General features: G+C 32.9%; 1 protein-coding gene across 5 annotated transcripts; it reads right to left on the minus strand.

The window, feature by feature from the left end:
• Positions 1-8,586: 8,586 nt before the first annotated feature.
• Positions 8,587-16,289, minus strand: LOC140962960 (protein argonaute 10-like). 5 transcript variants are annotated; one of them, XM_073422101.1, is made up of 23 exons: positions 16,013-16,289; positions 15,883-15,924; positions 14,166-14,809; positions 13,654-13,862; positions 13,148-13,297; positions 12,921-13,054; positions 12,715-12,824; positions 12,522-12,628; positions 11,963-12,101; positions 11,765-11,881; positions 11,531-11,638; positions 11,370-11,441; positions 11,161-11,283; positions 10,911-11,070; positions 10,717-10,838; positions 10,501-10,638; positions 10,280-10,422; positions 10,134-10,196; positions 9,669-9,732; positions 9,442-9,577; positions 9,276-9,349; positions 9,059-9,185; positions 8,587-8,919 (listed from the first exon to the last, which is right to left on the minus strand). In XM_073422101.1, exons 3-23 carry the CDS (start codon positions 14,661-14,663, stop codon positions 8,741-8,743), a joined length of 2,973 nt encoding a protein of 990 aa, XP_073278202.1. In that variant the 5' UTR covers positions 14,664-14,809; positions 15,883-15,924; positions 16,013-16,289; the 3' UTR covers positions 8,587-8,740. The 5 variants fall into 5 exon arrangements, with proteins under 5 accessions (XP_073278202.1, XP_073278231.1, XP_073278221.1 ...); XM_073422130.1 differs by lacking the exon at positions 15,883-15,924; XM_073422120.1 differs by having other exon boundaries at positions 15,883-16,020.
• Between the last annotated feature and the right edge of the window lie 847 nt (positions 16,290-17,136).

Raw genomic sequence — 17,136 nt, forward strand, 5'->3', positions numbered from 1 at the left:
AGGAAGGAAGGAGGAGTATATTGATTTATAACCCTCCTAGGCTTTCTTGTAATGTACTATCCTTTGTTTTTATTTTAAAATTTTATGATAAAAGTGAATGAAATTATAATTTATGCCTTTTTTTTTTTGAGACCATAATTTATGCCATTTGATACTGATTTAGTAGGAATTTGCGCATAGTGATTGAGAATTTGCCAATTTCATATATGTACGTGGATGCCTTCCATGTAATGTCAAGTGAATGGATCCCAGAAATCTTTTGCAAGAGTGGATATATGGTTGAGTTATTAAGGGATTCCTATAATTAATTATTATGATTTGGGTTTTAATGAATTCATATTGAAGTCACAACAATTAATACCAAGATTGTATCGAGATCTATACGATGGAATGACCATATTGCATGAAGTTCTTGTAGTTTTCATCATTTCGAAAATCACAGAGAGTTGCAATCCTATGATTATGGTATATCTGAACCATTGAAAATCGATCACTACACGTACTAAAAATAAGTTAATTAAAGGTCGATGATGCTTACGCTCTATTTTGTGATATGTATGCACTCCACTTGATATATCAAATTTATTCACAAAAGTGGAGTACAATATAACAAAGCACTAATTAAATTCTTATTCGATTTAATGTCATGGAACTTTGTGATCAATAAGTACCAAGGATTATAACAGTGGGTTAAACTGACGTACATTAAAAAAAAACAAAAAACAAAAAAGAAAAAAGTAGTACTTCCATTTTCCACAAGTTTCACTTTGGAAATGCTCATATTTTGAGCTTTTGTGATATGGATCTCATGATACCGAGCTCGTCAAGCTCTTTCTAATTATTAATATCGATATAACTAATTTATAGTATTACGATATGGTAATTGGATGGATTTATGAGTCCAACACCCTATATTTTTATTGTAAATCATGGGATATAATCCTCAACTCTTACATGTTTAAACACAAATTGTTTCAAAAACAACATATGATCACCCCATGAATGAAGATCCCATAATGTTTGAATTTCCATTGTGTATCAATTTTTACAACACTAATCAACTTAAGCATTTGGGATGAACGGCAAGCATGCATTAACATTCCAAAGTAAATAAAATTTATATTCATATTTAGTTCTAAATATTTTTATAAAACATCAATAAACATATTAAAAAATTTGGGGATTTTTAATGCTCTCAAAGTCATTTATATTAAGGAAAAAATATAATTTTCGTCATTTATACATATTGCAAATGTAGACGTTTATATTGTCATAATTTAGCTTTACTGTGATATTTTTATAATTTTAGTTATTTTTCTGGTATATGACTCTGAGGTGTGCAGTATCACATTAACACTCTTGTCAAAAAATGAATGAATTGTCAAAATTTGAAAGATATAGGACTAATATTTAAATATTCATAACAAAAATTTCAAATTTATCTTATTTGCTACTCAAATCGGCTCGATATATTCACATATATACTAGCTTTTCATAACATACATAAGTTTGGGAACCTACTCGAGATTCACCGGTGTCACTTTTTTTTTTAAAAAAAAAAAAAGTATGCGATTGATATCCCTACAATGTAGATAGCTGGCCACCAATTAGACGATGTTTGGATAATTATGTGTCACGGAAATGGCAATTAAATATCGATGGAACTAAACAAAGAAAAGATCTCAAAAGGGAATGGCATAAATGCATGTCACTATTGTATTATTAATAAAAGAAATATATAGATAGTGATATTTAACCTAAAAAAATATATGTTGGTTTTGATGAGATGCTTCTTGATTTCCTCTTGTGTGTGAATCTTACTATGCATCACTTGTAAACAAATTTGGCCTTGGAAAACTATGGTCCCCTCTTGCTACATATTATTGATCTCTGGCACCTTGTTAGATGCCTTTTAACATAGGCAAGATCAAGAATTTCGATACGATCAACGTAACGATTATAATTCTATTTATCCTGATATTAAAACAAAGAAAATGAGATAAATTTATATTTTAAGAATTTTTTCGATTAAAGGAGCGATTATTTCCTATATAAACCGCTAATTTCTTTCTTCTATTTTTTTTTTTTTTTTTTTTTTTTTTTTTTTTGACAAGCAGAAAAATTTATCGAGACCATGGAGCTGATTTTGAATTGCAAAAGTTTCTTATAATAATAATAATAATAATAATAAACAAAAAATATATGGGTATATAAATTCCATATATCCATTAATGTTGCATCCTTTTTCGCAGATTATCTAGCCAACAGCCATAAAATGAATATATTTTCACATATAGTTTACTTGATATATCGATTTGTAAATTCCATATTCATCTCTAATTGCGCATTAATTTATTTTTTTTAGGAGGATAATGGAAAATTGTTTTTTAGGTCTTGTATATTTGACTTTTGCAATTCTGGTCATCTATAATGTCAAATTTCAGTCTATATACATCTCTAATTTAGCCTTGTATTATTTTTTAGGAGGATAATGGAAAATTGTCTTTTATGTTTTGTATATTTGACTTTTGCGATTTTGGTTCTCTATATTGTCAAATTTCAGTCTTATTCCGCTATCTTTGTGTTCTGTGCAATTTTAGTCATTTTTTCGATGTGACGCTAATGTGACATTGATATTTGATATCGTCGACATGTGCAGCGTCAAATCATCACTCATGTAAAAAAAAACTAAAATTGTCATAACTTAAAATATATATGAACGAATCTGAAATTTGATCATACAAATAGTAAAAATTGCGAATATACATGATCAAAATTGAAATTTTCTCGAAGGCAAAGATAATGATGATAAAAATAATGGTTTTTGTGATGCACGCGTTTCGACTGTTACATCAATGCATGTTGAACATAAAATTTCTACAACTTAGCCTTGAAATAAAAGTATATGAGCCACATGATGAAAACAAGAACCAATACCTTTGCTCCCCTAATCCTAACTAATCTTTTGTAAAACACATGGTTGGACAGAAGAAATATAGGGATAGGATAATATATATAATTAACTTTTTTATGTCTAAAAAGTAAAATTTTAAAAGTTTTCAGCTGAACGGGTGTGATCGTCTTCTAACATTCCTACCGACGAATTACAATTTNGCTCTTAAACAATATAGAAACTCTCACTAACTTGTCTGCAATCTGCATGCTGGAGGCGATGGCGTGACATTTTTCAATTATTTTTTGTAAATAGGGACCACCCCTTCTCTCTATTTACTTTTTGTTCTATTTTCTAAATGATTTTCCATAGCTTTCCCTTCACCAATTCTCTTATCTTTTATCCGACCATATTCTCTATTTAAACCCCATATGGCTGCACTCTTCTCCATACAGCAAAACCTTTCTCAAAAGTTGAAGAAAACCCATTATTTTTCATGGTCTATGTGCCCTGATTCTGAAGAATTTTGCACTTTTTTTGTTTGTCGTGCAGTGGTGTCCGCTGAAGCTGCCAGCATGATCTAAGCTTTTCCTTTTTTCGTTGTTAAGGAAAGATTGGATCATGTGGTAGCTTCATCTGATACCGGATGCCCGAGTAAATCGCAAGCCTAGTGATGGTCTTCAAGAAACGTTACTACCCTGAATCATCTTAAGTGTAATTCTCATGTTAATATGGAAAGGTATGTTTCCAGGTTGTTGCACGAAGAAACCCTAATAAATTTCGGGAAATTAATATCCCATCAGCCCAAATCATAAAGGGTTTCTGATTTTCAGAAAGGTATGTGATCAGATATATCCTAAATTAATTTCTTGTGGTCTTTTATAAACTTGTTATGCCCTTGGACTGTAGGATTGAGTTTCTTTTTTTTTTATTGTTGATTTTAGGACAATCATTTGTGCGATGTTTGGAGTGGCCGGATTTTTAATCCTAAATTTATATTCAAGATTCTAGTATACTTGATTATATAAGGATGTTATCTTGATGTTTGGATCTCCGTATATACATATTTTTTCAATATTTATCCTCTTTTACTTTTTACGATTTCTTCTATTTCGTTATTTTGAAGCAACTCAATCCTTGTTAACAATAATTTTTTTAAAAAAAAAAATTATGTTTATGATGATTGGTCTATATACTTGATGCAAGAATACTCTTAAATAAAACAATTATAATTTCAAGATTTAGACACCCTTTTATTTATTTACATATATATATGTTTGTATACAAGTCGTGATTAATAAAATCGCAAATAATTAATGGAAGAAACTTGAGATTCATGTGTATAGAAGTAGCAAAGTTGTGCAACAATGACCGCAAGTTAAAATTTGTCTGATGTGGAGATAACAGCAAACCTAGGCATCTTCGTCCATCCTTTCTTTTTGGATTCATTTGACAAGTGATGCTAACAATGTACCCCACCCTGACTTAACTGACGTCGCCCATTCTATCTTGGATATCTAATATTACCACATTTTCTACCAAGAAACATTAATTAGTTCGGATTGGTTTTGGTTATTTTTTGAAACTGGACATGCCAAACAAACCGTTATATGTAATATTTTGATTCGGTTCGGTTCGGTTCGGTTCGGTCCCATTGATGATTTTGAGTACTATTTCATTTTATATAGGGTGTCGTTCAATTGGTTCGGTTTTGATGAGAGTTGTGCCCTCTGTGCCTAGTTTTTCTAAAGTTTTCAGTTTGTTCACTAGACCGATCGAATACAAACCCTAACCATATTAATTAACTCGAGATTGGATTGGATACCATATTTTCTTGAGAAATTAAGCATAGAAATACGAAAAATTCTTTAATGGCTTATTATGAACTTGCCACTATATTTTTTAGTATTTTTATTTATTATCAAATTATTGTGAATCTTGATAGATAGATAGATAGATAGATAGATAGATAGATATATATTCATCACATTTTCTACCAATATTTGTGCCAATAAACATAATTTTAAAATTACTGCTTTAAACCCTAGCTTTATTTAGTAAACTTTGATGCTCATTTTCTTTTTTCATATCTCTCTTTTCGTTTTTTGATTCGTGTATTCCATGTCGACTTTTGGCACTGCAGGATTCTCAGTTTCATATCTTGTTTAATTTGGTTACAATTTGGTCTGTTATGTATATAAGAAATGCTAGAATTACTAAAATGTATAGCACATAATCCTTCATGGTACTCATTAACGATTTTATGTAGAATAAACTCTATTAATTTTATTTTCCAGACAGTGCCTGCGTGTAGCGATTGAAAATTAATTCAATTTTATTGTGCAATTGTCTAAAAATTAATAATCCAGAAATTTTTATCCCTTCGATTTTTTGCTAAACAGAATCTTCGATCAAATATTTTTATCATGAGGATTGAAGCTAAAAAATTGAATATATTTGTGACAGATTTAAGAAAGAAAATCGTTTCATTTGTGATTTGTGAATTGTGAATTCCTTTCCATGATGGAAGATTTATTGATTTATAATCATTTTTCAGTTGTTTATAATTTATGTTTTTTTTATTTTGGTTTATTGTAGAAAATGATTTTTTATTTTATTAAAAGGACAAATAAATATGTACATGTTTAGAAGTTAAAAGTTGTTTTTTTTAAAAAGGAGTTAAAAGTTGTTTGGTTGGAAATTGAAATTGGAAACAAGTGTGTTGTTAGAGAAACAGACAAAAATTAGTTTATTATTATTTGAAATAACTGAAATAGATACTGAATAAAATTATATTATTTTTAAAATTATATAAAATTTATTTTGCAGTATCTTTGAATTTCAAATGATAAAGTTTATGGTAAAAATTTGCGTAAGACGGTCTCACGGGTCGTATTTTGTGATACGGATCTCTTATTTAGGTCATCCATGAAAAAGTATTACTTTTTATTCTAAAAGTATTACTTTTTATTGTGAATATCGATAGGGTTGATCCGTTTCACAGATAAAGATTCGTGAGATAGTCTCATAAGAGACCTATTCAAAGTTTATATTGACAAATATTGTGTGATAGAAATACATAAAAATATTATTAAATTAAAAAATGAAATTCATAATATGCACAAATTGACATTTATAAAACATGTAAAAAAATATATAATTCATCAATCATATTAAAAATAATTATATAGATCTCTAAATTATCAAAAATTATAATGTTTATTAATTATAATTAAGAAAAGTGGATATCAAATAAATAGAATCGCCTTGATTCAAATTGTATAAGTTTATTCTATTGCTATTTCTGAACCATTACTTGTCACCTTCACTATTTTCTAGGTTTGTTGCATTTAATTTCAGGAATGGAATCTTTCCATGAATCGACATCCATCAATTTTTTTTAAGTAATATGACACAGATGTTATGGCATGTATCATGGGAATATATACTCAATTGGAGTAACTTACAAATTTTGTTAGAAATTTATTTTTCCCCTCACCAAACTGTTGGTACAAAAATTATTGTGAGATCGTTTCACGATTTAATTTTGTAAAACAGATTTTTAACTCAATGGGTGAGTGACACCTCATCGGTGCTCACATAGATGTGCATGGTAGGTGTGCAGCATATCAAAACTCTATATATATATATATGTGTGTGTGTGTGTGTGTGTGTGTGTGTGTGTCATATTTCAAAAAATTCAAATTTTGGCTCAACATTTTATCAGGTTGCAATATTTACGGACTTAGACTTCGATCCTCTCGATTCCTAAATCCACTTTTAAACATCGAAATATATAATCTTAGACTCTAAATACACTCTCAAGGTTTTAATAGTAAGTTTAATCGACATCTTCTCGTTAATTTTTTTCCAAAGAATGGTGTTGTTTACATTGATTAGCATTAATTAATAACATTTTAGTTTGTAACGCAAATTAAGATGTTAAAATATAATAAAAATGAGATATAGAAGTTTTTTTTTATAGATATCATTTTTTTTTTGAGAAAATTACTATTTTTGGCAAAAACTCAATTTATATATATTATATTTTTTACATGATGTACATCCACAGTGCACATTTATATATGTATTTATGAAGTGTCATTCATCAAATAGAAAATTTGTATGATATATGTGAGTGTCACCTCATCGTTGCTCACATAAATGTGTACAGTGGGTGTGCAGTATACCAATATATATAGGAAAATTGATTATTTTAACCCATTTCAAAGTCATAATTTTAAAAATGACCTTCTTTACTAAACATTTTACATTATGTCTTATATAATTAAATATCCTATATTACTTTTTTTTTATTCTGAATTATTTGCTCCAATTCTTTAATGTCTAGTTATCAGAAAAATAAATAAATAAATAAAGAGACAGACTCATGCCAATTGACATGGACCACATTCCACTTTTCCGTCATTGCTCTACATTTCTGTTCATTATTTCAAGTAAGTTACTTTACAATCATTGTTCAATTTATGGTCTCAATTTTTATGTACTTTTAAACTTATGTCATTCAATATTTGATAACTAATCGAAATCTAATCTTAAGAATATATATTTAACTCAATATAGGAGGTTCCATCGGAGACGGTCCGAGTCCACCATAACTTTTTGACATTCCATCAATTCCCAATAATTAGATTCTAGAACTCGGGTTTATGTGATAAGTTTGTATGGTTTCCAAGAACTCAACAAAAGAATTATTTCAACAATCAGCAAGAACAATATACACATTTTAATACATACAAATAAAAAAATCAAACATATTTCAACTTCAAAATATTTTTGTTGGAGTCGATATATCTCGAATCTTCTGCTCATTAATACATACAAATAAAAGAAATCACGCATATTTCAACTTCAAAAATTAGCATATATTTCAATTGCAATAAATCACAAATCATCCACTTATTTCAATTTAAAAATATTCTTAATTAATAAACTAAAAATTATGGAAAAATCATGACAATAATAAAGTCAAATTTCAAAAAAAATTAAAATCAAAATTTGAAAATTTTGATAATTTTTCACCCGAAGCTACTAAATCTATCAAATATTACTTATTTGACACTGATACTCTTTTATACTGAGAATAAAACATATATTATACATATATATTTTAAAAGTTTTAGATGATAGAATATCGGCAAATAACTTTTAAGACTTGGTAATCTTTACATTAATAAGTCTTTTTATCTATGTCGTTGCGAACTTGCAGCACTGATTTGAAATACCATCCCCTCAATAAAGGCCTAACTCGTCAAATCTGCCAAAGCTAGCGAGTAGATTTCCTATTATGCCACGGCAAAAACAGCAGGTATACTGTGTTTCGGTCGAGTTGCCGAGTGCCGACCTCTACACGGCTACTTGTCTCTGCGTATTCACTAATTGGTCGATCGCTCAGTCCTCGAGATGATTCTGGCTGCCTTACTGCTATACTAGTTGACTCGAGCATTCATTAGATATTCAGAGCCTTCATATGCACATATATCATTCTCTTTCATGCACATATATGCTTTTTAAATTATCTAAAAATAACTTGAATAAGACCTTAACGCCTACTTAACGAGGTAAAAGGGTGCATGTATATTTTTAATGACATTCAGGTTAAGATAATATGATGCACATTGCACGCCATATTTTGAAGAAACTAATGCTACCATTAATATACATCACTGGTCTAATTTCAAAACCATGCGCATCTATCTGCATGAATCGTCATACATCATACATATACATACAGCCACATCGCTACAACTCTACATCCCTCATTCTAACTTCAAAACCATGCTGCCAGGTTTCGCATATATATCATTAAAAGAGGCTAACCCGATTTCAACAATAAAACATTACTCTTTTTACGTTGTCTTTCAGGGCCGGTAAAGGCCGAACACCACACTCTCCAACTACCCCACGTGCTCCCTTCCCACCTTGACTGATATTGTCTTGCGCATCAGGTTCCATGTAAAATCTTGCCCGAAATGCAGCCAAATGTGCGTAATAAGCAGGAGGAACTGTGGCAATTGCAGATAAATAACATGTATAGTCGACATTTGAGATAAAAACTAGTGTAAAACGAACTATATATATAAGATTATCTTGGTAGCATGCGTATGTATTCTCAAGAAACCCTTTGATGATGTTTTTACTTACCGACAGAGACAGAACGTGTGCATCTTGCGTATGTATAGCAGAGATTGTTAGTCAATGATTGAATTCCGTCTGCCGTGAAATTGTTCTCGTCCCAAAGCACATGATAATGAGCTGGCCTACTGGTTCCCTGCAAGTTAATGAATCGTATACTCGACTTGACAATTCTACTCTCACAGAAAGATGTTAGAGATCAAGGAAACATCACTTTGGTGTGTACCTGTATTCCAGCATGGCTGCATAGGTAAAAGTCAAACTCCGTTGGATGACAGATTTTAGAATCAACCACCGTGCCTGAAACACAAACAAATTTAATCAGAAATGCAATAGAGTGCGAAAAATCACTCAAAAAAGAAAGTTCATACACAGGAAGGATTAGTAGTTACCAGGTAATATGTTCCCACTTTTGTCAGTGCTGCTCTTGTCCCTATGATTGTTAGCAAACAGTCTAGTGTGGTGTCGTTTTTGAACAACGATAAAAGTCACCGGAGGTTGGTAATTTGGCTCCAGTGACGCGCATGCCTGCATGGAAATTCTTACTGATTGGTGGCTCTGAACATAATATCGAAGCACCAATTTATGCATCAAGTCCAGGTTGCTGGACCTCACTGACCTTTCGAATTGCATCCAACTCGAACAATAGCACTTGATAAAATTGCCCTTCACTTACGCCATCCCTGTTCATTTTCTTTAACCGATTAGAATAATATATAGTTAAGATTGTCAATCGTGTTCAAAGTTTAAAACACATTAATTCCCACATATCCATCATTAGTTTCCTCCCTGTTTGGGATCGATTATGTGGTGGTACACAAACAGCTAAGAAGCTAGCTGTTCATTTCTGATAGCCATAAAGTGAAAAATGGATTTCCATGAATCTAACAAACAGGACAGTACAGGCTACAGCAGACCACGAATGCAATGTAAATACTAAATAGTCTCCCTTGTATAACAGAATATTAATAAGATAATCAAGGTTGTTCCTCTTATGATTTGAGAAGTATTTTTGCATAAAATTGTCTTAATAATTTCTCTCGATTGTTCATTTATTATTTTTTAACAAAGACAGTATATTGACCTGTAAAATATTATCCGCTGTGGCTTTTGCCCAGTTGCCTTTCTGAAAGAAACCAAAAGATCCCTGCAGAAGAGGAAAAAGATTATATAGATCATTTATCATGCATATCCGTAACCCATCGACATTTAGCTATTTAAGCAATGAACCTGATCATGCCACCACTAACTGTCCCTCGAACAGGATCATGCCAAGTCTTGTATAAATCTTGAATCAACTCTTGTCTGTGAGCTTGCGCACAAACCAATCCCGCATATTTCGTGACCTCGGGCCAATCCTGAGAAGCTACAACCTATATTTTGGCAATCTTGATTTCATACACAAAACAATTAATATGCCAAAAGAGTTTGTTTCAGGTTATCAGCTATACCGCAGCAATAGATGGACTCGACTCCTCTAAATTTTCGGGATGTGTCACATCTGCTCCAAATATGATTGTAGGAATATCACTCACCAACGGTATTCTGCAGCTTATGGCATCCAAGAGTACGGTATTTCTTCCTCCCATCTATTCAACAGAAAAACAATTCAAAAAACTTGTGAAACATTAAGCGCTATCGTGTGCTGTTCCAACAAGTGATCGTACCTTCACATTTATTTTCAAGGACACATTAGCCAAATATTGCTTGTTGATCTTGAAGACGTGTTTCGTAAGGCAGCACTGGGATATCAAACCAAGATCGGTTTCGCATATTCTCTTTAAATCACCTATCACCAGAGACATGGATGTAACATATTGTCAATATTCTAAAAAAAATCTGCATCTCAAACATGGCATACCGTATAATGACCCATTGTTGTCTGGTAAAATAGCTAGCAGAAGCTCTAATTCTTTTCCTTTTAATTTGTTCATGCATGAGTGATATACGTGCTTCAATGCTTTCTCCACTTGATCGGGACGGGCTGTGTAGACTGGAATAATGGGTTCTGGATTAAATTCCTGTAAAGATGAGATCAAAAGTTTTTTTGTGACGTATTTCAACAGGGATATCAGGAAAAAAGATGAACTGCAAAATGGAAGGAAATCTACCATGCCAGATACTTGACACATTTGAGCCAGCTCATTACAAAATCCACGAGCAACACTATCTTGGACACTTCTTGAAAAGTTAATGCATGCCCAACGGTTAACAGTCATGCCGTTGATCATTTTCTGTGATATCAAATCCATGTACAGGATTATGTGTAAGCCTAGCATTTATCAAGGAACAAAAAAATTAACATTGAAAATGTTAGAACCTTGTTCATCATGTTCCACTGCCCAACTTGTGGTAGACAATCCTTTTCCTTCCCCGTCTCGTGGTATTTCAGCTGCATATAAAATTCTCAACAATGTGAGGGACAAAATCAAGCAGAATATGGAAAAGAAAGAGGTTTCATGAAATGGCAACTCTACTTACCCAGGGAGCAGGGAGAACTCTTGCTTCCACAGAAGCTAATTTTTCACTTATATTAATTCCAAACTCCTTTGCATAAGGATCTTGATCATAACCATTGTGTTGAACAGTCTGAATTTGAAGATCATAGACAAGAAATCGGGTTTAATCAAAACTATCATAAGATGTAGATAAAAATTAATCCCATAAATAAAAAAATGAAAGTTACATGGGGTAGATACTGTTAACGTGGAATACCTGTAGAATATCATTCTCTCTATCCTTTGGCCTCTGACACGTAACCTTTAGAAGAGATGTAATTTGTTTTTCACTCAACCTTTTTGTGTATCGTTGTCCCTCGACAATTTTACATGCCTAGAGAGAATAGCGATGAACACTTTAAAAATTGTCATACAGACTAAAACTGAAATATACTTGCTACTAGCTCATTCTGACCTCCATCGGCAAGTAGTTGGCCTTCTTCTGGTTTCCCACTTGAAGGCAAGGCAGATGAGTGTGCTGAATTGTGAAACCATACATTTCTTGAAAATATTCAACAACAGACTTCATGGTTGAGTTGTCATCCACAGGAAATCTAAAACCAAATAGAATGACTAGATTACTTCCAATTGTTTGTTGACCTTACCATTTAAGATTATTTCAACAAACATTTAAGTCGAAGTAATAGTAAGGAAATTAGGGTAGCTAAAATCATACAAGATTTCTAGTAAAGCAGTCGGCGTCAAAGATTATTCATTGTACCACAGGACTATATTGTGTTCTAATGTTTGATGACATATATACTTGTACAGCAAGTGAGTTGCAACTCACCAAATGGTAAGGACAACTAAAAGATAATGTTTCTCCAAAAAGCATTGTGAACTCCTCCTATAGGCTAAATTTATTGACACGACTATTGTTCAAGGATACTTTTATGTTATAATCTTTCTTTCAAACTGATGCCTACAGAAAAGAAACTTTACTCGTAGATAATTCATTTGCACAGATATCTTACACTAGTTCTCGAGTGGGTTGAGTTGTTATGCCAGAGACGCGATATTTTCTCCGTACATTACCCCGGTGAGTAACTTCAACTTTCACTCCTCTAAGAGCCTTCTTAACCTGGATAAAGTTATGGGTCAACATATTTACATGAAAATCAGATGAATAACTGATTCTAATCCCTGTCACATAAAATGAGCACGTACCTTGACACGGTCAGAATCAGACAATGGCCTTGACAACACATCTTTCCCCAGAAGCTGGGCAACAAACTCCATCACCGGAAGAGCCTCAATAAATGCAGCAGAAGCAATATCTACAGTCCGTGAAAGGAATATTTCAGCAAGAATATATATCACAGCATTTGTGTTTGCGACATTTCCAAGTAACATTAAAAATGATAATCAATTACCAATGTTCAGTGACAAGCCCATCTGTGTAGGCCTTATACTCTGGTAGAACCCGCACCATGCCTCTAACCCATCACCAATACGTTGTGGTTTCCGGATAGCAGGAGAAAAGAATGATCTCCCAACAGGGCAGTACCTATTAGCAAGCGCGTGTTAAACTTCTATTTAAGAAAACATCACTAAGTAATATCAATAGAATCAAACTCATTAAGAAGTGCTTTTTTCATACTTTTTCATTGAAAGCTCTCTCAGTACAATATCCAGAATTTGAAGTGCTTCCTTGGGACCCTCTGCCCGCTTACCCGCAAGAAATTGACCCAAATGATGTAAGTTTGCCCGAGCAACAAACTTGATCACTACTTTGTATTCCCTCACTCTCCTGGAAAGTTTTTGAAACAAAACTTAGAGTTAATTACTGTAACATACAACTGCAAACTTTCTAACATATACGATCACACTTGAGATGAATTACTACTAAAAACAAAATTAACCAAAATTACACATTCCTCAAAAGACATTCTCACAAAGTAAATTGAACCATAACATCCTCAAAAGGGCGGGATCCAGGAATTGTATTGAGGGGAGGACTTATGATATATTTGGGAGGGAGGGGGTAAACTAGCATTTTCAGAAATCTGCACAAAATTATTCTTATTTAATTTTTGTTAGGCGAAGCTCTAGCTCCTGCTGAGTCAATCGTTAGTCGGTCATATGCTGATAGCAATGAAATCTTACTTGGGACCATTGACATTGTCCTCCTCATCGATAAGCTTAATAGTGAACTCCTTCCAAACAAAAGGGAGCTCACCAGCCGTGTACAAGCTCTTTCTACCATCATATGCAGGTAATCTCATCCCCAGATCAGATTCTTTGTGCAATTTCACCAGTTCTGCTATAATAGCTCGATTCACCGTTCTTGATGCCACTTCAGGGGTAATGGTTACCTGTAAGCGAAACACCAGACAATTAAAAGGACACAAAAAACAAGAAACAAGAAGATACAGATGTCCCACGTGTAAGACTATAATGCCACATAATCAAGGGACATATGAGCTTACAGAACTACTCAATTATACCTGCAAAGATACATCAGAAAAAAATGAAGAAAACATCCATAAGCATAATGAATGTCAGCCCCAAGGGCCCCGAATGTTTGTCATAGAGCTTCTCAAGTGCATCATTTATGACACATTGTAACCTGCAAGCATGCCTAATTTAAGGCCATGATAATGAAAAAGTACGCTTACATCATACTGATTCAAATCCTTGTTTGGTAATTCAGCAAAGAAATGGTTAGCCTTCACAATGCATCTTGTCCCTAGCTGACCATACCCTGGCCTGGATGCAAAATTCAATGACTTGCTTGAAGAAGGAAAGCCATTCTCCATTTCAGAAAAGCTGACACCTCCGTTCTGGCATGATCCATTTAATAAAGCAGGTACGATGGCTCCAACGGGCTCCGGAGTAACCGGTTTACTTGCGGAAGTGCAAGGTTTGGAACTTGGCGGCATAAAGGCGTCACCTTGGTCCGATTTCCTGCCACCTCTTCCCCTTCTCCGACCTCGATTTCTTGATACTGGGGATGACTGGTTTTGAGGCTTTGTGTTTTGGGATTCTTGAGTAGGTGGCGGTGGTTTACAATTTTGAATTGTCCTTGGGTTCTTCTGCACCGAGTTTATAGTGTTCTGTAATGGCTTGATAACCAAATGTTGTTCTGAATTTTCTTTCATTTGCCTCATAGGCATGATTGAGATGGTGAAGGTGGGATTTTACTTCTAGATTTAATACGTAAAGAGCACAATAATCTGTTTGAAATTGATATTCTCGACCAAAAAGCAAGCAATTTCCACTTATTCTCCTTGCTTATAGGCCTTCAAAGATTGTAGATTCCCTGTGCATAAATAAATAGCAAAAAAACAAGAAAAAGAAGTAGAAAAGGAGGCATGTCAGCAGGATGACCCAAAATGAAAAGCGTATGCAAAAATGGTAAAAAATATATAATAACGCATCAAGATTTCACACGCAAAAGCAAAAGGGCAGGCATTTAAAAATTCAGATCTGTATTGCAGACTACAGGGGTTTCCATTTCACTGCAATTTCAAAGGACCAAAATAGCTCACATATGTTTCAACAACCACCTAAAAATAAACTCCACCGGGAAGACAAATCAGCAGTAATAGTTTTTGCAGCAAAAGAAACTGTAAATTTAAAATAAATTTCTTGAACTTTACTAATTGTACAGCCTTTACAAGAGAAGGTGAACTATAAAAAAAACATACTGCTCACAGTTAAAAAAAAAAAAAAAAAAAAAAAAAAAAAAAAAAAANAGAGCCCGTTAATGAACACTATAAATGGAGAAAATAACTTCAAAATTAATTTAAAAACCCACTATTCACAGTGTTGGAGATTTAAGCTTGGACTGAGCAAAACTACGTACATGTGGAGACAAAAGCAAACACTACCAAGAAACCGAAACCCTCTTCGAATCTTCTGTTTTGAAACCAATTATGCGTTCAAGAAAAGAAGAAGCATATAAAATCTTCAAAAAAATGATGCACATGTGCACATATATAGAAACAATATTCAAATTAGATTACTAGAATGAAATCTAATCAAATAGTGGAAATACCCAGAAGACAAAACCATCCTTCATCTTGTCCCCTAACCAAAACCAAGACTTCCAGCAGCAAAACAGAGAAATGTGAATAAATCCAAGATAGTAATGACACAAAACATATATAGATACTGGCATATACATACAGCCACATATTTGTACGCTAGTGTTTATGTGTGTTATCCAACACAAGCATAAATAAATGTGAGGACCTAATATGACTGCTCAAGAAAGAGAATAAAATAAAATACACCTAGAAAGCAACAAAAAAGCAACCAAAAGCAACAGCTAGTAGCAGCGCATATACACAAAACCATTGAATTAAAAGGAATAAACGTTGAAAAACTCACCGAGAAATCAACATCCCAAGAAGATGAAACCAAACAGCATTGCTTCACAGAAAATGACGCCTCATAAAGCAAAGATTGGATACTAGAAACAATTAAAAGAGCTCAAAAATTTTCGAAAACTTGAACTCACCAACGTTGGGCAATGATGACACCATGAAAGACTGGATCTTTTTTCTTGAATCAATGCTTTGAAACCTGAAATGGGCTTTAATCATTACAATATAGACAGGTTTAAAAAGATGAGAACTGGAAAATTTTAAAGGAGGCGTGAAAAAGAGTCGGGAAAAGGCTGGGTTAAAAAAGATGGTTTCTTTGGAGTGGGTTTAGATTGCGTATATAATGAAAGAGAGAGGACTCGAAGTGCGCAAAAGTGTGGGTTTTTGAATGGGGGAGGAAAATAGTGAAGAAGATGAAGATGATGATGATGAAAATGAATCTTTTATACACGCATGCAAGTGCTTTTGGTGTTTCTTTATCACGTGTAGAAGGCTTTATGTGAAGCCACTACTCTGCCTTTTTTTGCTTTTTCTTCAGAAAACACTGCTCTCCATGTATATATAGATAGGTATTGTGTATGTATAGTTTTGTGTTTTGGGAAAATTATATTTTTTAAGCATGTATTTGTTCATTTTTTATGTTATTTAATTTAGTATTATCTTTGTGTTTTTGGCAAAATTAGCTCTTTTTCCAACGTAACACTGATCTAATTTGTGTTTACTTGATGTTGACATTGTTCTTATGCGATATCATATCAAAACTCTCGAATAAAAAAGTTAAAATTGCCAAAAAAAAATGAAAAATATATAACTGAAATTTAGTTTAACAATTTTCTTTTATTACAAAACATACAAGATTTCGTTACCAACTGAAATCCAAATACCTCAACAGAGGTTTATGTCTACGCTTGATAATGTAATGTTATTTTTAGATAAATGAAGTTGTTATATATAGGTTGAAAAAAGATTATCAAACCATGATAATTGTTACTATCTCCGTCTCAGTTATATAAGCTTGTTGTATCCATGCGCTTCATATTCGCTCGGAGTTCGCTCCCATAAATATAGTCATCTATGCCCCCATCGAGAAATAGAACGACTAATCCTAAGTCAAAGGCTCCAGAGACCAACGCAACTATTCTTGAACAACTTAGAGTCAGATCTTCTTTTAGTCTAAAGGCCTCGTGATAGCTTCACACAGATTAAGAAATTCATTGAAAATATAATTATACAAACAATCTTCATAAGTTATCCTTGT

This window comes from Primulina huaijiensis, chromosome 2 (genome assembly GCF_012295235.1).
Source record: "Primulina huaijiensis isolate GDHJ02 chromosome 2, ASM1229523v2, whole genome shotgun sequence".
NCBI classification, from domain to species: domain Eukaryota; kingdom Viridiplantae; phylum Streptophyta; class Magnoliopsida; order Lamiales; family Gesneriaceae; genus Primulina; species Primulina huaijiensis.